Source organism: Erythrolamprus reginae, chromosome 3, assembly GCF_031021105.1.
Source record: "Erythrolamprus reginae isolate rEryReg1 chromosome 3, rEryReg1.hap1, whole genome shotgun sequence".
Classification (NCBI taxonomy): Eukaryota; Metazoa; Chordata; class Lepidosauria; order Squamata; family Dipsadidae; genus Erythrolamprus; species Erythrolamprus reginae.
This window is the reverse complement of record NC_091952.1, coordinates 136913332-136935405: the sequence shown is the minus strand read 5'-3', so window position 1 is coordinate 136935405 and position 22074 is coordinate 136913332. Positions and strand designations below refer to the sequence as shown.

The following is a 22074-nucleotide window of genomic DNA, read 5'->3' as shown; positions in this document are numbered from 1 at the left end:
TTTGTTAAGACAGTTTGGCACTGGTATATGGCCTTTTGTTTATCTGTTTAATTTTCAGCCACATGACAGCAGGCTGAGCTGATCAGATGATCCTTGGTGCTTTATTTAGCATGGGGTTGGTGCAGGAAGCATTTAATCACAATTGCTTATATTTTCAGGGATTGCAATTAAGCATCAAAAATTATTTGTACTGTATACAGCACATTTCATCTTTCAACAACAAACTTTAAAAGGTGCTGCTGTGGAACTCTTAGAATGAAAGCTTTAAACAGGCAATATTTATTCCCTTTTCTTCCCCTTTGGGATTTAGCACTCAAGCATTCAATAGTTAAGAGTTTGTGATTTATTAGATGAACACAATTGAAAAATATTGGTATGAGATAATAGAAGTACTCTACAGTATGTGTAATACTGTATACAATTTATAAAGACTTAGGATTAAATTAAATATTAGTCATGCCTTTAAAGAAGAATGAACTTGGTGTATTTTGGAGAAAAACAGCTCTAATATAGAATTTGACTTGCTCTAAGTTGTTTCTGACGTTTCTGTTGAGTTTTAAATGTTCATTTCTTGCTGTTTTTTAAATTCTGAAAAGATAGTTACCACAAAGAACATATTTGAGGTTAAATAAGTGCCCTTATCTAGGATTATGTCTTGAATCAAAATGAGATCCTGTTCCAGCTTATTTCTCCAAAATAATATCAGCAAGGTTAACTATGATTGTTTAATTTCTAATTTATATCACATTATGTGGCCTTCAGCTCTAAGGTTGGTATAATAAGGACAACAATATTTAAACATTTGGCATCCTTATTTATGTATCAAGGGATAGTGATAGTGTTTATATAGAGAGATCTAAAGGTGCATTGCAGACTTGTACATCAGCTAGCCCTGAAAAGGGAGCAAACTGGGTTAAGAGGGAAAGTGCTGAAGGGGTGATGCATGAGTAGGTTGTGGGAAGGTATTACTGATCCACATGAGCACATCTCCTTTTAGTAAAATTGAATCTATAGCAAGAATAAGTGGTTTGTGGCCCATCACCCAGTTTTTGCAGATTCCAGTTCGGCAAACCATCATTTAACAGAATTGAAATTTGTAGTACAGGTAATTCCCAGTTTAAAATGAGTTTCATTCCTAAAGTCTGTCCTTAAGTCAAATTTTGTATGTAAGTCATAACAGCATTATTGATAATATGGTATAAGTAGTATTTTGTAATGACCTTGAGCCATTGTTTTTTTTTAATAAAAGGGTTTTTCTTTTGTTTGTTTTTCACATTAAAATACACAACATCATATACCATCAATACAACTTAATAAGCATATATCATATCTTAAATACAATAGGCTAAATTACATTCCAATTTTGCTTTTTCTTATTCAGTCTGTCTCAATCTTTCCTCTCTCCATTCTCCTCTTTCTATGTCACATAACTCTTCCACCTCTATTACCTTCTTTCTTACACCTTATCTCCCCTTTTCTACTATTGTATCCTCCTCCTTCCTTCTCCAGTTCCTCCTTCACTCTCTCCCCTTTCTCTCCTTCTTTCCTACTTCTCCTTATACCCTCAACATCCTTTCCTGGGGGGATAATTCTATTTTTATTATGTGACAGACTGAAAAGCTTCTCTAAATCTTACCCTTTATAATAATAATTCTTATTTCTTAATTTCATATCCATTCTATTATATCTTTAGGTATATATTATTTGTCTTGTGCTGCCTCCTTTGTCTAATTTTATCACATGGATTACACAAATTATTTTGTTTTCAAATTAAATTTACCACTATTGCTTACTTCCTCCATTAGTTATTACTCTTACTCTTATTCCTTGAACCTAAGCCATTGTGCTTCTTTCTGTTCCTTATTTTCTTTACTCATCATTCATTTTTCTTAATCCCTATTTTTCTCATAACTAAATACCCCCTAAAAATTCCACATTTATAAGTTACAAAAATATCAATTCATATTAAGTTCATATTCTATGCTAAAAAAAGGAAATAATAATTATTCAAATTCCAAGTTTCCACACATTAATTCATTTCATTCATTTTTGCTGTGATTTATCTTTCTCCACTGCACTTGGAAGGAGAGTCCAACATGGGTAATTTACATATTAGTTAGGCATCACCCCCTGGCAGTCCCCCAAGACCTCAGTTTTAAAAACTCAGTCCAAGAGTAGAGACTACTGAGTTTTTGTCTTATTAAATAAAATGTCTGTGTACCTTGTGTTAATAATTTTTTCCTTCTGTTCTTCTTTTTCTTCAGATAATGGAAGTTATCCAGAATGGGGTCTCTGCCCTCCATGGGCACCATCCCCACTGTTCTCTCCTTATGGGGCCTCTTCCCTCAGAGGGAACTGCCTCAAAGAGGAGCATCTCAGCCTCCCAGCTGTTAGGCGGCGGTGATACTGCCACCGCCACTGCCGTCGCCATCACCTCCGAGCCAGGAGCAAGATCGGGAGCCGATAAGGGCTCCAAAGACGAGAAGAGTGGCGAGCCACCTCATGGAGGATCAACACCTCGGAGGCTGGCATGAGACCGCGGAAATGCCGTGGATCTCCTGGAGGAGCCACCATTTTTCTCTGGAGCTTCCCGTACCCACCATTGAAGCGGAGGGTGCGCAAACGCTACTTCTACCCAGCTGAGTGGTGCGAAAGAAGTGAAGGGCCTTATTATGCTTGCACAAGCCCAGCAAGGCTAGTCCAACATTTTGGGAGCATTTACAATGAGTCATCATTGATCTAGCCTCGGAGCTCCAGGTGCCCGAAGACCTCAAATACAGATACGAACTGTGAGTAAAATGGAGGAACAAGTAGGAGAGAAGGCGACCTCCTCTTCTACAGCCCCCAAAGACAAGGGCAAAGGCAAGGCCAAAGACAAGGCCAAGGCCTCACAGGCCTCATCCTCATCCTCCCTCAAAGAGGCAGAGAGGTGCATTAAGGCATTGGAACAAAGATTGGAGGTAGCCGTCCACACACCCCTACCAATGCCACAGTTGCCCACACAGCAATTAATCCAGACCTCAGACCCACTGACCCCTCAGTCCTCCTTTGGACCTACCGGGATGTGCACAGAAAGGGAATGGTCCCCAGAAAGACAGTTACCATCCCTACCACAAGTCATGCCTTTCCCTGGCCCAGCCCTGAACAGGCCCGGGTCCGCAAGTCATTCCATACGAAGTATGCAAGGCCCCTCAGCTACGTTTACTCCTACAGCTGCTGGGCTCAGGGCACATCCTGAATCATGGCAACATATGTCTCCTGCCCTTCAGGACATTATCACGAATGCATACTCCCAGGGGATGGCAGCGGGAGTGCAACAGTACACTCAACACCCCCACCAAGCCCAGTCAAGGAATTTATGGTCTACATCACCCCCTTCAGGTGTTGGATCTTTGACAGAGGAACCTGCCCTTTTAGATGACAGCGATAAAAAATATGATTTATCTGAAGATGAAATAACGCCCGAGCAACCACCAGCTGCGGGGCTGTTTAAACCATCCCTATTTAGAAACCTGCTTCATAAGGCAAAACAGGTGGTTGATTTACCAGGCACCACTAAGACGCCTGAAACCACTGACGCAGCCAAAACATCTACAACCCTGTTTAAAGAGCCTCAACCCGAATCAGACCATATTCTATTATCGGAGATATTTCTTGAAGGGGTGAAACGTCCTTGGCAGCATCCTGCAGCAGCACAGGGCCCCTCGGCTATTGAAAGAAGATTTTACACCTTTGATGAGGAGGTCGAAAAACTGCTAGAATTTCCACCTATTGACCAACCAGTGGTGACTCTGGTTTCCAGTGCCTTGGTGCCTTCGGAGACAGGCGATAGTCTCAAATCGGAGGACAGGAAGACAGAGACATTGTTGCGTAAGATGCATCAGATAGCCAGTTGGGGATTCCAAGCGGCAGCTGTGGCGTCCTTCTTCAATAGGGCATCAATAATGTGGATACAAGAGATGCAATCCCAACTGGGACCCAATGACAGTCACCTGCATCAAGACTTGAGTAAGTTGTTGGCAGCAGTGGAATTCTCTGTCGATGCCACCCTCCACGCGGCAAAGTTCTCCGCGAGAGGCATGGCCACTACACTATCATCGTGATGTCTTCTGTGACTGAAGAATTGGCAGGCTGACTTAAAATCAAAATGGCATTTGGCCTCGGCCCCCTTTCAGGGCTCCAAGCTCTTCGGGGAAACACTAGAGCTGGTCCTCATAGAGGACAGAGACAAGAGAAAGGTGCTCCCTAAATTCAACAAACATCAGGATCACTGGTCTGCTCCCTACACATGATGGCAGTCCTTTGATTGGGAGCCTTCCTCAGGTATGGGCCAGAATCCGAGACCATACTCAAAAAACCAGTATAACCAATCTTCATATAGAAGCGATCGTGGATCGTTCCAAGATAGATCAAGAGGTTGCCAGCAATTGAGACACCCCTTCAGGGACAGTAACTATAGGGGATTCAAACTCACCAAGTGACTCGGCCATGCTACAGCCCATAGGAGGCAAGCTTCAACGTTTCAGTACCGCCTGGCGGACTATATCCTCTGACAAATGGGCATTAGCCATGGTCTCATAAGGACTACGGTTGGAATTTCTCCAGCCCCCACCCAACCGTTTCTTAAATTGCCCAACGCTTCGAGATCCACAAAAGAGAACTCAACTACACCAGGAAATTGCTCATCTCTTAGACATCCAGGCCATAGAGAGGGTACCCCAACATGCTGAGGGTACGAGCTTCTACTCGGTAGTCTTCATCATCCCCAAACCATCTGGCGGATGCAGAATGATCTTCAATTTAAAACAGTTGAATACCTTCATATGCTACAGAAGGTTCAGGATGCATTCCCTTCAAATGATCCTAACATCAATTCATCCTTGGGACCTACTTACATCCATAGATTTGAAGGAGGCTTACCTCCATGTTCCCATTTTCCCAGTGCATCGGAGCTTCCTGCGCTTCTGCCTAGAAGGGATTCATTACCAGTACCTAGCCATGCCATTCGGCCTCTCATCGGCACGTCAGAATTTCACAAAGTTATTAGACTTCCTGACAGCCAACCTCCGAGCTCAGTCCATCCATTTGATGGCTTACTTGGACGATATAATTATACTGTCCAAGTCCCCATCACAGGCAAGGGAGAATTTGGTCTTAACCATACAGACACTGGAGACATCAACAAGGTGAAGAGTCACTTCTTCCCCAAACCAAACTGTTGCACCTGGGCTCCATCATAAACATGGTCTCAGGTACTGTCTCCAGAGAGGCAGGCTGATCATCAACTGATTTCCAGTCTTCATCGCCAAAGATGAGTACCCCTCTCCTTGCTTTCCAAGATTCTCGGAACATTGGTGTCATCCATAGGCATCGTACCGTGGGCCCGATGTCACATCCGGACCTTGCAATGGTTCCTTCTTCCCACCCAGAAGACCAAGGTGAGCCATTCTCACAGACAGGTCCATCTACCTCGACAGGTCAGAGATTCGCTGAAGTGGTAGACATCTCCAGCACTACTTTGGGGGTCATCCTTTTACACGCAAGATTGTGTCATTTTGACAACAGATGCCAGCCTCTTGGGCTGGGGGACCACATTGGGTCCCATATGACTCAAGGACTCTGGTCTCCAGAGGATTTGACCCCTGTCAGTATCAATTTCCTGGAGCTCAGGGCAGTTTTTCTTGCCCTCCAGTCTTTCACCTTTCTAGTTCAGGGCAGACATGTGTTGGTGCTGACAGACAACGTCACAACCAGGGCCCACCTAAACCATCAGGGGGGCACGAGGTCGCATCGGCTCATGAGGGAAACTACGAACCTATTAAACTGGGCCGAAATCCGTCTAGCATCGTTGACAGCAGAACACATTGCTGGAACCAGCAACACTCAGGCAGACTGGTTGAACAGAGGCACTCTGGATCCCTCAGGATGGAGCCTGGATCCGGGACTATTTCAACAAATTGTTCATCGATTCGGAACCCTGGTGGTGGACCTGTTTGCGACCCATCTAAATGCACAGCTCCCAAGATTCTACATCCACTTCCCAGTGCCGGGGGCAGAAAAGTCAATGCCCTACTATCCCCTTGGCCTCAGGGTTTATTATATGCCTTTCCCCCAACGAGTCTCATCCAGAGAGTAGTGGACAAAATACTAGAAGAGCGAGCGGAGGTGTTGATGGTGGCACTACATTGGCCTCGTCACCTGTGATTCTCAGATCTAGTGGCTCTATCGGTGTCCTCCCCGTGAAGGATTCCAGACCAAGACATCTCTCTCAGCCAGGGGATATTACAACACCCAGATCCCCAGTGGCTCCAGCTAACCATCTGGCACTTGAGAGAAACAAACTAAGAAACCACCAACTACCGGAGAAGGTAATCACCACTATACAAGCCGCTCGTCGTTCTTCAACCTCCAGAATATACCAAGGGACGTGGTCGACCTTCTGTGAATTCTGTACCAAGCATCAGGTCAATCCTAGGGAGGCATCAGTGATTCCAGTCTTGGAGTTTTTGCAGGCAGGGATTGAACGGGGTTTAGCTCCTAATACCCTGAGAAGACAAGTGGCAGCTCTATCAACCATCATTCAGGTGACAGAGGCTCTCTCGTTATCTCACCATCCATGGGTGAGGAGCTTCTAACAAACATTTCCCACTGATCCATAGGTTCCCGTCATGGGACCTGTCACTAGTGTTACAGGAACTCACAGGCCCCCCATTTAAGCCCCTGAGATCGATCTCTCTTCAGTTCCTATCCATTAAAATGGCCTTCCTCGTGGCAATAACATCAGTTCGTAGAGTTTCTCCATTGCATCTGGAAGGAGAGTACAACATGGGTAATACTCCAATCCTATTGGTAGAGACTGAGTTAAAAATTATATTAATGAGCACCGCCCCCTCTGCTCTCCCCATGAGCCAGTTTTAAAAACTCAGTCTTAGAGTAGAGACATACTGAGTTGTGGCTTAAGAGCTTAAGTAACCTTACAATAGTAAAAAATAGTAAAAATAAATATTTTAAAAATGTTGTTACCGTTTTAATCCTTTTCTTTGTGTTTCAGATGCAGAAGGCTGAAGAGGATCAGACGGTCAGGAGTCTCTGCCCTCAGCGGGCAACACCCCCAACAAATCTTCTCAGGGGTTGTTTGCCTTCCCCCAGTGGGAGCACCCCGTAGAGAAGCACCCAGCCTGGGGGTCCCTGGTCTCCGAGACCATACCGGGGCTGTCAGCCGAAGGTGGAGGGGTCCGCCCCCCCCCCCACTGGGAGGCTTGAAGGCGTCTCGAACGGAGCGAGGAAAGCCGAGTGCCTTACAGCTGACGGGGAAGTCAGCGCGGTAGCAGCCGCAGCACAGAGCGGAATGAATGGAGCGCCTCACAGCTGACGGCAAAGCCGGAGCCGCCACCGCCGCAGCCGCCGAAACCGCCAGAACCCCTCGCAGGGTCACAGCGGGTGAGAGCCAGCCTGGGAGCCAGGACGGGGCAGGGAGAACCCCTCCCCTTAACCCCCCAATGACAGAGGGACCCAGAAAGCGGTCTAGGGAGTCGCGGAGGCTGGGCGCCGCCATTTTGGACAGCGGCTGGAGCGGCAAGCATCTTTTGGTGCGCAAAAAGGTTGTTTGGGCGGCAAACGAGCGCGAACGGGCTGAACGACCCTAGTGTGCAGGCGCGGGCCCGGGGAGACCCGAGATGCCATTTTGCTGTGATTTTGCTGATGAGGCAGGCAAGAACCAAGCCACCGGAGGTCAGTCAGTCGTTAGCCTGATCAAATTGGTTACCAACCGTCAGTACTATGGAGGAGCATCAGGGAAAGGAGGTCCAAACCTCTCCTATCCCTAAGGACAAAGCTAAGGGGAAGGCCAAGGAAAAAGCAAAGGCTCATTCATCTGCCTCCTCCTCCTCCATTAAAGAGGCTGAAAAGCACATAAAGGCGCTAGAAAAAAAGCTGGAAGCAGCGCTGCAATCACCTCCAGTGGGTCTCCCTCTGACTCAGAGGCTGCCTTCAGACCCTATGTCACCCCCATCTACCTTTGGGCCTACAGGGGTTACGCCTGAGAGGGACTGGTCACCGGATAGGCAGTTTCAGCCCCTGCCCCAAGTTATGCCTTCGCCCAGCACATCCTGGGCCAGACCAGGCTCAGCAACACAGGCACCAAGAGGCCCCCAGGGGCCAACATCCACCTTTATGCCCACAGCGGCAGGCTTGCGGTCCCAGCCCGGGGTGTGGCAGAATTTGCCCCCAGACCTGCAGGACTTTATCGCAAATGCGTACTCGCAGGGTTTGGCTCCAGGGGTGCAACAGTATGGGGGGCCTCCCCAACACGCGACAGGCTCATGGTCGGCACCTCCCCACTCGGGTTTTGGCTCCTTATTGGAAGAGCAGGAGCAGTTTGAGGACAGTGAACCGGAATATGGATTTTCCGAAGATGAGACTGCACCCGAACAGGCCCTTTCGGTTGGTCTGTTCAAACCAGCGCTCTTCAGAACCTTACTGTCTAAGGCCAAGCAAGTGATGAATCTGCCTGGCTCGGCTAAGGCACCAGAAACCGCTGAGTCGGGTCAAACTTCGGCCTCACTACTGGATGAGCCTCAACCCGAGTCCGACCATTTTCCTGCATCAGGCATTTTCGTAAATGGGATAAAAAGACCTTGACAGCAACCAGCGGCGGCTCAAGGGTCTTCCACACTCGAGAGGAAATTTTATACCTTCGACGAGGAGGTGGAAAAGCTGCTCGAATTCCCCCCAATCAACCAGCCGGTCGTTACACTTGTCTCCAGCGCGTTGGTTCCCTCAGAGACCGGGGAATGCTTAAGACCAGAGGAGAGAAAAGCGGAGACATTGCTACGTAAAGCACACCAGATGTCTGGCTGGGGATTCCGAGCAGCAGCGGCAGCGTCGTTCATCAACCGCACTTCGCTCATGTGGATCAAGGAAATGCAATCCCGCCTAGGGCCCGAGGATGGGCGCCTCCGCCAGGACTTAAGTAAACTATTGGCGGCAATGGAATTCTCGGCGGACGCCACTCTTCACGCGGCCAAGTTCTCCACCAGAAGCATGGCAACCACATTGTCATCGCGCCGCCTGCTGTGGCTACGGAACTGGCAGGCAGATCCTAAATCTAAGTGGCGCCTAGCCTCCGGCCCCTTCCAAGGCTCCACCCTCTTCGGGGACCTGTTGGAGAAAGTATTAGTGGAGGACAAAGATAAGAGGAAAGTACTTCCTAGAGCTAACAGGCGGCCGGACAGAAGGTTCACTCCTTATTCAAGGCGCCAGTCCTTTCGTTGGGACCCCTCCACCGGCCCCGCTCAGAACCAACGGTCCTTCTCCCAGGGACAGTACAACCAACAGTCCTATAGGAGTGACCGTGGCTCCTTTCAGGACAGGACAAGGGGCTATCATCAATCCAGGAGACCCTTTCGTGGAAACACTCAAAGAGGGTTCAAACGCACAAAATGACGCGACCGGCCCTCAGCCAATCGGAGGGGAACTACAAGGGTTCTGCAGGGCCTGGCAAGCAACATCCTCACGGACAATGTGGCGACCAGAGCTCACTTGAACCACCAAGGGGGCACAAGGTCGCAGCGTCTCATGGAGGAGACGGAGGCACTATTCCGCTGGGCCGAACAACATCTGCGGTCCCTGGCAGTGGAGCACATTGCGGGGATCACCAATACGCAGGCGGATTGGCTGAGCCGCTCCACCTTGGATCCATCGGAATGGAGGCTGGATCCGGCCCTGTTTCAACAGGTGGTGAGTCGGTTTGGACTTCCATTAGTGGACCTGTTCGCCAGTCCCCTGAACGCTCAACTTCCAAGGTTCTACACAAGGTTTCCGGCACCAGGCGCAGAGGAGGTCAACGCTCTTCTGACAGCCTGGCCGCCAGGACTACTCTATGCGTTCCCACCAACGACTCTTATACCAAGAGTAGTGGAGAAGATCCTGAGGGAAAGAGCGGAGGTGTTGCTGGTGGCTCCACACTGGCCTCGACATCCATGGCTCTCCGACCTGGTGGCACTGTTGGTGTCAACCCCATGGAGGATCCCGGACCGGATGATATCCCTCAGCCAGGGGAACCTGCAACATCCAGATCCACAGTGGCTTCAACTGACCGTTTGGCACTTGAACGGGTCAGGTTACGAGGATTAAAGCTACCGGAGAAGGTCATCGACACCATGCAGGCTGCAAGGCGTCCAGCTACCTCCCGGATTTATCAGACGACATGGGCGGCCTTTTGCGGCTTCTGTGACAATCAGCAAATCAATACTGGACAAGCTTCAGTGATTACAGTTCTGGAGTTCCTGCAGGCTGGCCTTGATCGCGGCCTAGCTCCAAATACACTAAAACGCCATGTGGCAGCCCTCGCGACCATGATACAGGTTGAGGGAGTCCGTCCCTTGGCTTACCATCCTTGGGTTAAGGATTTTCTACGGGGAGCTGCAAACCAACATTCCCCACCGATTCGGAGGTTTCCCTCATGGGACCTTCAATTGGTCCTCAAAGCCTTGACAAAACCACCGTTTGAACCTTTGAGATCAATACCGTTGCGACTGCTGTCAATCAAAACAGCCTTCTTAGTGGCTATTACGTCGGCACGAAGAGTGTCAGAGTTAGCTGCCTTATCGGTACGACCTGACCTCTGTATCTTTTACCCAGACCGAGTGGTGCTGAGATTGGACCCTTCCTTTATACCAAAGGTAAACTCAGAGTTCCACAGGAAACAGGAACTCATCCTGCCTGATTTTTGCACCCACAGCAATCACCCATCGGAATTGCGATGGCATAAGATCGATGTACACCGTGCGGTCAAGATTTACATTAGACGCACAGAGACTTTTCGAAAGACGGAAAAATTGTTTGTTTCGTTCTCATCAGATAAAAAGGGACTTGGACTTTCATCTGTTTCCATTAGTCGTTGGATCAGGGACTGTATTGCGGACGCATACAGAGCTCGTAACCAACCGGTTCCACCAGGAGTGACGGCTCACTCGATGAGGAGTGCGGCGACCTCAGCAGCCTGGGCCACCCAGGCGTCCATAGATGACATCTGTAGAGCTGCAACATGGTCGGCTCCATCGACTTTCATACGGCATTATAAGTTGGACTCCTTCGCTTCCGCAGAGGCGGCATTTGGGAGACGTGTGTTACAACGAGTTTGTTTATCTCCAACGTCCCTGACAAGACCTTCTCCCTCCCATGGGCCGTAAATCTCTGGTATATCCCATGTTGGACGCTCCTTCCAGATGCAATGGAGAAGAACCGTTGTACCTACCTGAACGGTCTTCTCAGTGCACTGGAAGGAGAGTCCAAACCCACCCGGTATAGTTTTGGGTGCAGGGACGCCAGAGTAGGCAGTTAGTCAGTTATTAGTGTTAACAATAAAAATTGGTTTTCCTCTTACTATGGTTCTTCATTTTTAAAACTGGCTGATGGGGAGAGCAGAGGGGGCGGTGCTCATTAATATGTAAATTTTTAACTCAGTCTCTACCAATAGGATTGGAGTATTACACATGTTGGACTCTCCTTCCAGTGCACTGAGAAGACCGTTCAGGTAGGTACAATGGTTCTTCTGAACTATCAACTCTATCTGTACGTCTGGATCTTTGTGTCTTCCACCCGGATAGAGTCATTTTAGGATTGGACCCTTCCCTTGTACCAAAGGTGAACACTACCTTTCATAGGAAGCAAGAGCTCGTACTCCCTGACTTTTGCACTCACAGTAACCATCCCACAGAGCTCAGATGGCACGAGATTGATGTCAGATGAGCAATAAAGATCTACGTTAGGAGGATTGAACCATTCAGGAAGTCGGAGAAATTGTTCATCTCATTTTCGCAACATAAAATGGGACTGGGAGTGTCATCAGGCTCCGGGACTGCATTCACAAGGCTTACAAGGCAAGCACTCAAAACCCGCCGTCGGGGGTAACAGCCCACTCAACTCGGAGTGCCGCTACATCAGCAGCATGGTCGACACAGGCGTCCATCGAGGACATTTGCTGAGCCGCGACCTGGGCAGCTCCATCCATGTTTACTCATCATTATAAGTTGGATTCCTTTGCTTTGGCAGAAGCAGCATTCGGGAGACGAGTCCTACAATGGGTGTGCTCTCCTCCGACGACCCTGAATCAACCTTCTCCCACCCATGGACCTTAAACTTTGGTATATCCCATGTTGGACTCTCCTTCCAAGTGCAGTGGAGAAGACCCATTGTACCTACCTGAACGGTCCTCTCGATGCATTGGAAGGAGAGTCCAAACCCACCCGGCATTGTTCTAGTTCAGGGATGCCGGAATATTTGGGTTCATTTAAGTTATATGTTCTTTGTTGGTGTTTGAAATAAATTCTAGTTATCCTTATATTGTCTTCGTTTTTAAAACTGAGGACTTGAGTGGCTGCCAGGGGGTGGTGCCTAAATAATATGTTAATTTAACTCAGTCTCTACCAATAGGATTGGTAAATTGCCCATGTTGGACTCTCCTTCCAGTGCATCGAGAAGATCGTTCAGGTAGGTACAACGGGTCTTCTCTCTGATGGTACCAAATACTTTCAACATGTAAATTGTCCCACCAGAGGCAATAATATCTTAGACAATTGTTACACAGCTGTAAAAAATGCGTACAGGGCTTTACCAAGAGCAGCTGTGGGCCATTCTGATCATTGCATGATTCACCTTGTACCTGCTTACAAACAAAGATTTAAAGCCACAAAACCAATAATTAAATCAGTGAGGACTTGGACTGAGGAAGCAAAGTTAAAGCTACAGGCTTGCTTTGACTGCACAGACTGGAATATTTTTAAAGACACCTCTGCAGATCTAGATGAACTCACAGATATTGTAACATCATATGTCAGCTTCTGTGAAGACCTATGTGTACCAACCAGGAACTTGAAAATATACAGTAACAATAAACCTTGGTTCACAGCCAAACTCAAGCAGTTACGTCATTCCAAAGAGGAAGCCTACAGAAAAGGTGATAGAATGCTGTACAATCAGGCCAGAAATATATTAACAAGGGAGATCAGAGCAGCAAAAAGGAACTACTCTGAAAAGCTAAAGAATCAATTCTCAACAAATGAACCAGCAAACATGTGGAAAACTCTCAAAAACATCACCTGTTACAGCAAACCACCTTCCCAAGCTGAAGGAGATCAGCAATTGGCAGATGACCTGAATGTGTTCTACTGCAGGTTTGAAAAGAAGCCTCAACCACTTATGTGCACAACCTCCATCCCAGACACACCAACAACAGCTAAATCTTCTACAACTGAACCCATCCCATTGTGTTTACAACCCCTAGTGATCACAGAAAAGGAAGTGAAAGATCTATTTCTCAGACAGAAGCCTGGAAAAGCACCAGGCCCAGACAAGATAACTCCTTCTTGCTTAAAAGTCTGTGCTGACCAATTGGCCCCCATCTTCACTCAAATCTTCAACAAATCACTAGAGTTGTGCTATGTTCCTTCCTGCTTCAAACGCTCGACTATCATCCCAGTGCCAAAGAAGCCCTCCATCAAGGAACTGAATGACTACAGACCAGTTGCTCTAACATCTGTAGTTATGAAAACCTTTGAAAGGCTAGTGATGTTCCATTTGAAAGCCATCACGGATCCACTGTTAGACCCCCTGCAATTTGCATACCGAGCAAATAGATCAACAGATGATGCTGTTAATATGGCTCTACACTACATCCTTCAACATCTTGAATCTCCAATGACCTACGCCAGGGTCCTCTTTGTGGACTTCAGTTCAGCATTCAATACCATCGTACCGGACATTCTCTTAACCAAACTAAATCAGCTAGCGGTACCTGAACACACTTGTAAGTGGATCACAAGCTTCCTAACAGACAGGAAGCAGCAGGTGAAGCTAGGAAAAATCACATCAGATATATGTACAATTAGCACAGGTGCCCCCCAAGGCTGTGTACTCTCACCACTTCTCTTCTCTCTATACACTAATGACTGCATCTCATACGATCCATCTGTTAAACTACTGAAGTTTGCAGATGATACAACAGTGATCGGACTCATTCGAGACAATGATGAATCCGCATACAGACGGGAAGTTGAACAACTATCCTTGTGGTGTGACCAGAACAATCTAGAACTGAACACACTCAAAACCGTAGAAATGGTGGTAGACTTTAAGAGAAACCCTTCCACCCTTCCACCTCTCACAATACTAGACAACACAGTATCAACAGTAGAGACCTTCAAATTTCTAGGTTCTATCATATCTCAAGACCTAAAATGGTCACCTAACATCAAAAACATCATCAAAAAAGCACAACAAAGAATGTTCTTTCTGCGCCAGCTCAGGAAGCTCAAACTGCCCAAGGAGCTGCTGATTCAGTTCTACAGAGGAATCATTGAGTCTGTCATCTGCACCTCTATAACTGTCTGGTTTGGTGCTGCAACCCAACAGGACCGACACAGACTTCAGAGGATAATCAGAATTGCAGAAAAAACAATTGCTGCCAATCTGCCTTCCATTGAGGACCTGTATACTGCACGAGTCAAAAAGAGGGCGGGTAAAATATTTACTGACCCCTCGCATCCTGGACACAAATTGTTTCAACTCCTACCCTCAAAACGTCGCTACAGAGTACTGCACACCAAGACAACTAGACACAAGAACAGTTTTTCCCCGAACGCCATCACTCTACTAAACAAATAATTCCCTCAACACTGTCAGACTTTCTACTAAATCTGCACTTCTATTCTACTAGTTTTTCTCATCATTCCTATCACCCATTTCCTCCCATGTTGACTGTATGACTGTAACTTGTTGCGTATATCCTAAGATTTTTATTAATATTGCTTCTTCATTGCTTATTTGACCCCTATGACAATCATTAAGTGTTGTATCACATGATTCTTGACAAATGTATATTTTATTTTATTTTATGTACATTGAGAGCATATGCACCAAGACAAATTCCTTGTGTGTCCAATCACACTTGGCCAATAAAATTCTATTCTATTCTATTCTATTACAATCTCATCGAAGCCTACCTCTCACCTCTCGACTGGCACACAATTTTCTCTGATTGCATCACTACTGAAGACCACTACAATATGTTTTTATTTTATTTTATGTACGTTGAGAGCATATGCACCAAGACAAATTCCTTGTGTGTCCAATCACACTTGGCCAATAAAAATTCTATTCTATTCTATTCTATATGTTTACCAATTTTAAATTTAATCCATCAAGTCAAACTTGTATTACGTTCTTTATGTCAAATTAATATTAATTTCAAATTAATTTTAATTTTAATATTAATTTCAAATTAATATCCTCTATGATAAAAAAAGGAAATAATAATTATTCAAATTCCAAAATTAACTCCTTTCGTTCATTTTTTGTTGTAATTTATCTTTCTCTCTGGTGGTACAAATATATATTTACCAATTTTAAATTTAATCCATCAAATCAAGCTTATACCAATCTAAAATATAATTATGATTTCCCCAAATTACCATCCATTTGTATAAATAATTATATTAAATATTTAGGTATTTAAGAAAATCTTGTTCATTATCAATATTAATTGTCATCATCAAATATATTCACAAACATGCTACATCACATGTTGAAAAAAAACATATTTCTCTCCATCAACTTATTTCACCATGCTCTGGATTCCCCAGTATCTCATTATTACACATGCACAAAAGATAAAGAAAAATATTATATAGTAATCAAATAACAATTATCCATTTTCTTAAAATTTTCATTCTCTTTTTCTTAAGTTCCCCATTTTTTCTCTCTTTTAACATTGTACCTCCAATTTCTTTCCCTCTCTCCTTTTTTCCTCTTTATGTATTGTATGAATTTTCCTTCAGCTCTTCTTAATCCCTTCCCCCTGTTTCCTCCTTTTTTAATTTGCCATGCCCAGTATCTATGTCCTCTTTTTTGTCATTGTTAACCCCAGTGTAATCATAATAGAATTCAATATAACCATTAGTCTGTCCATTTTCAAAGTTCTCTTTCCTTTTGTCTCTGTAAGTCTCTGTATCTTCTTCGAACTGCCCTTCCTCATCTGACTTCTTCTCCTCTCTGTTTTTTGACATTCATTCTGCTTTTATTCCTTGACATCATGTTTTCAAAGTCCATATTGTAATCTAGTGCTTTCTCTTTTTCTTTTCTAATTCCATCTGCAAACTTCTGAAAACATCTCTTTAAATCTTCACAATAATATTTAAAGAAGGCTACAAACTCCTCATGATCACATGCCTCCATATTGGCGAAATCACAGTTCGCAAGTCTTTACAATCAGTCCAGCTGTCAAAAGGTATTTATCCCATAGCATCATCTTCTTTCCACACTGAGTAAAATATCCATATTTTAACATTTAATCTTTAACATTTAGTATATTGAAGTTCATTCAAAGTTTATTCAATCCAAGCAGATGGATTGAATAAAATAGTAGTTATTAAAGTAAAAACAAGTAAAAACAAACTATTTGCTGCTTTGTGTTTTCTCAAACTGTCCAGAACAGTTTCTCAGTTCAAGGTCAGCAGCTGTCTAAATATCCACAAAGTCTTCCATGATTAAAATAGTTCCTCCAGCCATCAGTTGGCTCTCTTAATTAACCCCACAAATCTGTTCTTCCTATTCATCAGTGTACTTATGTATTTTAAATTAGTTCAAATTAAACAAAATATTTTCTTATTTCTTATTTCTTAAAAATTTTCTGTTGCTAAGTAGCTGTTTTGTTATTTTTCAGTCCTTTTATTCCCCTTTTAAATTAAAAAACAGTCCCAAAGCTTTTCTTCAGCAATGTAACTCACCAGCTTCATCTTTTTCTCTTCTACTCTTCTCTCCAGCACTTATCTTAGATTTTCCTCTCCAGGTGACCTCTGATCTTCAAGCAAGTCAATCAGACCATTTGTGCCCACCTGACTGGGATGTCTTTTACAAGCCATTTTTCAGTGCCGCCAGTCAAGAGCTCTGTGTCGGCTCCCTAGAGGGGTTGCTGCTCCCTCTCAGGTTGCCGATAGTGTCTCTTCCTCACCATCCTTTCAGGGTGGTTCTGACCTGGTTCTGTCCGAACCAGGTCCCCAAGCAACATGGATATCAGGATTCCCCTGCGGAGCACAGGAGAACTCCATATTGCCACAGCACTTGGCCATGCCCTTTCCCTGAGCCATTGTGTATTTAACTTGAATCACTGTAAAATTAAATCAAATTTTGCCTCAGTAGCTCTGTTCCTCACTATGGGTCATCCTTAAACAGAGCCGATCTTAACCTAGTGACTTGCTGTATTAAAAAAATGCATTAAGCTTAAACACACTTAATATACTATTTTAACATCATTCAAACTCCCCCAATTACTCACTCTAAAACTTGCAACTTCCTAAGATCTTAGTGTATCATCATTACAGCTCCTGCAGTCCTTCATGATTCAACAAAGAGTGGGAAAGAAGATTGAGACTGTTGAACACCAAAAGATCATTGTTTCAACTGTATGCTATTCTTCACTTTAAATGTGAACAAAGCAGCATATGAATAATATGGGACTAGCATCAATGTTATTTAGATTTCCATATAAAGCCACCACCCAACATTACACACAGCAAGTACAATAAAAATAAATATGCATAACTGACTTTGAAATCTAAAATGCAAGACTTTTGTGCAGTCTTTTTTTGTGATGTAATTATGTTTTTGAATTAATGAAATGCTGCAGAGCTGCTTATTTATTATATCTTACCACATAATGTGATAAATGATGCATGTTGATTACTCACTGCACCCAATATACTGTTTCTGAAAAGCTCATTTTTATATTGTTAGATTGAGACCCTGGAAACTGCATGTGTTTATATATAATAAAACAACTAACCACGAGTCTAGTTAATTAATAACTAAACTATTAAAATTATGTAAACATTTAATGATAGAAATACAAAATAATTTAGTTACAAAAAATATTTTGGAGTAGGAGCTGCCTGAAATCTAACTTTATTTTAGAGTACATATTTAATCTTTGCATGTTATAGAGGCATAATGCTGAGCCATTGAATGCAATCCCATATCACATTCAGGCTTCAGATTAGAGCATCCCAGACAACTGTCTAAATTTCACTTGAAAAGGGAAATCCCCCATCTCTCTGGTTAACTGATTCCACTAACAATAGGTAGTCCTAGACTTATAACTATAATTGATTCTGGAATTTTAGTCATAAATCATTGTGGTTATTCAAGCTCTCCTCATTGCAGTTCGTAAGGGACCGTAGTGGTTATTAAGTGACTGCACAGGATTGCCTCAGTATGTGTGAGAAGTTGTGGGAGGCCAGCAGCCTGCAGCACATGGAACTTCTCCATATCATGCCTGGCCCCATTTACCTTTCTGTCTTCTCTCTACATCCTACAGAGATGGGATTCACCAGTTTGGGTGAACCAGGTGCTAATTTTACATCTGGTTCACCAGACCAGTAGTTGCAAGGACTGGCTGGCTTCACCGATCCTGCCCCACCAAACCCAGGAATCTCCCCATGGCCCATTTTGGATGCCAAGTAAGTGCAGGCCCATGCAGAGGCTCTGGGAGGAGGAGAAATGGGCCTCCCAGAAGTTTTGGAAGTCTGGAAATGAGCCAATTTCCAGCCTCTGGAGGGCCTCCAGAGCCTGGAGATTTTTGCCCTCCCAGAGGCTTGAGGAAAGCCTCTGAAGCCTGGGGAGGGTAAAAACACACTCCACCCATGGTGCAGGTGCTGGAGGCTGACTAGATCAGTCCACCATGGCCACGTCCACCCAGCAACCAGGCCGAGAACTGGTTGCTAAAGTTTTTGAATCATACCCTGCATCAGCCACATTCTCATAATGGTTGAGAAGTCTGTTTCCATCATGCAATTTGGAAAGGGGAGCTTCTGAATCATCATGAAAAAAATGTTATTGCTAGTGATTTTTTCCTGCAGAGATGAAAGTGCTAGCAAAGCACTTGAAAAATTCTAAAACTCAGGGCCTTTAGTTTTTTTCACTTCTGGAGTGAAGGATGCTAGCAAAATAGGTGGAACCTGGAGGAGAAAACGCTAAGTGCTCTGAGTGTCAGCATTTCAGAGCTCCTCCAGAAAGGACAAGGATGCTAATGAAGGAGATGGATATCCTCCATCCTTTCATTTTACAAACTTTTCTTCAGTCTGCCTGGACACCAGCAGAGAACACATAATTTCAGGGCACTTGGCAATCAGCCAAGCACCTGAACTGCTGCCAAGTGTCCCTGACAAAGGCAGCACAAGATTTTAAACAAGTAGAAATGCTTTATAGGTCATAAAGCACCAATTTTGTGACTGTTGTTACTGCAGTCATTAAACGACCAGTTGTAGTTCAAGGACTACCTGTAACTGCTCAACTTAAAATGTAATTATTGTATTTTTTTAAAGTTTTATTTATTGTTTTTGGTACATAAAGAAAAACATCTATTTACAGATCACTGCCCATTTTTAATATACAATTATGCTTTATTGTATTATTATTATATTATTTTAAACACCAACATCGATGCTATAGATTTTATTGCATATCCACAAAGAATTGGAATTTTATAAGCAGAATTAAATCCTGAACATGGACTGACCATATGAAGTACTGTATTTTTCAGAGTATAAGACACACCAGAATATAAGACGCACCTTTGTTTTTGTGGAGGAAAAAAAGGGGGGAATTCTGCCTACCAGGTATTCATCTGGCTAACCTCCTTAGTCTGGTCAACTTCAGCACATTAGTTCCGTGATTTTGAGTGCGAGTGAGTGCTTTTTATCCCCTGGTTGTGGATAAAAAACAGCTTCTAAAGCACAGCTGATCATTGGAGAGAGAAACAATGAAAAATGCGGACAAAGTGTGGAAGATCGTTTCACTCGCTAGTGCCTTGTTAAGGCTGAAAAATAGATTCTAAAGCAAGCTGATCCATCAGAGGGAGCAAAAATTAGAAAAACAGGTAAAGCGCGGAAAATCGCTTCACTTGCTAGCGCTACCACCTCATTAGGGCTGAAAAACAGCTTCTAAAGCACAGCGGATCATTGGAGGGAGCAGCAGTAATAAAAACAGGCAAAGTGCGGAAGATCACTTCACTTGCTTAGTGCCTCATTAGGGCTGAAGAAAAGCTTTGAAAAGGCTATATTCAGAGTATAAGACACAAACAATTTTTCAGCCTCTTATGGTGGGAGAGTGTGACTTATATTCCCAAAAATATGGTACCTAGCATTATATCAGGACTCAACTAAAGTTTGTTAGTAATGTAAGAAACAACATTTACCTTACTTATGACAACAGAGGATTTGGATTTCTGAAAACCTAAATACAAAATTAGCTGATTATGTATTTAAATTAAAAAACTGAATTTAATAAATTCAGATAAATTCTTAATGGGACTCAGTGGCTAAATATATTAATAGAGACAGAAGTTCAAGATAAATTTGAGTTCCCATCAAAGAGTTATATTACACCTAGGATACCTTGTGTATGAAATTTCAGAATCTTAATTTTTCAGCTTAAAGAAATCTTGAAAATGAATAACATGCACAGGAATAAAAGTAGCTGCATATGCTTCAGAATGAAAGATTTCAGGAAATTCAGGCCAGAGAACCAAATCTCAATACCAGAGAAAAGATTAGTAGTGTGTAAAAGAAATAAGAACAGAGATTGTTCAAATTAGTTTATTCCATGCTATTGGTCTACGAAAATCTGATCAAATGATCAAAGCGAATTGTGGGTAGATAAAAATCAACAGAATTCAACAGACAGCATGAAGGGACTTCAAATTGATGATGCACTTGAGCCCACTCTCAGGCTCAGGCTGATCATCTACAGTTTGTAAAATAGTAAGCATCTTTATAATAATGGAGTGTCATAGAAACAGAGGGGTGGAAGAAAATATATAAGTCTTTTAGTGCAACTCTCTGCCAAAGGCAGGAGTCTTTATACCATTCTAGACAAATTGTTATCCAATCTTTTCTTGAAAACCCCCAGTGATGGAGCACAACTCCAGGAGAGCTTTTCATTAATTAATTGTTCTCACTGTCAGGAAATGCTTCCTTATTTCCAGGATAGATTTTCCTCTGACAAGTTTCCACCCAGTGCTTTTTGTCCTTTCCTCAGGTGCTTTGGAGAACATATTGATTCCCTCTCTCCTTCAGACATTGGAAGAAAGCTGTCATGTCACCCCAAGCCTTGTCTTCATTAAACTAAACAAACCTAGTTCTCTTAGCTATTTGTTCTAGGGTTTAGACTCCAGACCCCTTATCATTTTAGTTGCTCTCCTCTGTACTCTTTTTAGAGCCTCAGCATCTCAGTATCATGGTGACTAGAACTGGATGCAGTACTACAAGTGTGGTCTCACCAGTGCAGTATAAAACAGTGCTATCACTTCTCATAATCTTGATGCTATTCCTCTGTTGATTTTTTTTTTGGCAGCTACTATACTGTCAGGCTGGCTTTGCTCAGAATTTAGGAAAAGTAAAATTCAGAGTCCATTTTGAACTTCAAAAGTGAACTTTGCTAAATCAGAAGTGAATGCATCGAAAGAAAAGCAAAGTCTGAGGAAAGAAGCACGATAGTTGCCCATATCAAAGTAATCCCAAATGTCCCCCTTGGCAATTCACCCAATCCCCATTGTCCATCCTCATCAGGTGGACGCATCTTTACCAGTACGTCATGCTTTTGGAATGCACGCCACCAACCCATCCCTTTATCACCGCTTCTCAGGAGAAATGAAACTCTCTTGGCCTTGTTCCAGAAGAAACAAATATTTTTTGAGTTCCTCCAGCAGACTTCCCCCTCCCAAATCCCAACACCCACACACACCCATTTCTCATGACAGCTGAAGCGCAAATGAAGGATGAAACACAGTGAGGCTGACATTTAGACCTCCCTAGAACAGGGACACTAGTTCTAGAAAAGGAGAAAAAAATAGACAAACAGAAATAATAAGGTTATGTGTTATGTTTTATTGGGGTATTTTACGCTAAAATGATCAATTTCTTTCTGGGCATTCACGTGTTTCTCCTCCATGAGATGGAGAGAAATGTTTTCAAGATACCAGGTACTGCAATTTCCCCCTTTGTTTATGCGAGTCCAGAATTT

The 22074-nt window shown here is 43.8% G+C and overlaps 1 protein-coding gene across 6 annotated transcripts in view; it reads left to right on the top strand.

Moving 5' to 3' along the window:
• Positions 1-22074, top strand: part of PBX1 (PBX homeobox 1) — a 434341-nt gene that overhangs the window by 391617 nt on the left and 20650 nt on the right. The window contains exons 9-10 of one of the 6 annotated variants that reach the window (XR_011558631.1): positions 16199-16285; positions 16821-17617. The exons of 3 other annotated variants lie outside the window; for them this stretch is intronic. Coding sequence is in view for 1 of the 3 variants with exons in the window: in XM_070746820.1 (XP_070602921.1) it covers positions 16821-16832 (12 nt within the window). In the remaining 2 variants the exon portion in view is untranslated. Of the gene's footprint in view, positions 1-16198; positions 16286-16820; positions 17618-22074 lie in introns of those variants that run through there. 2 more of the 6 variants (XR_011558632.1, XM_070746820.1) reach the window with 2 other exon arrangements.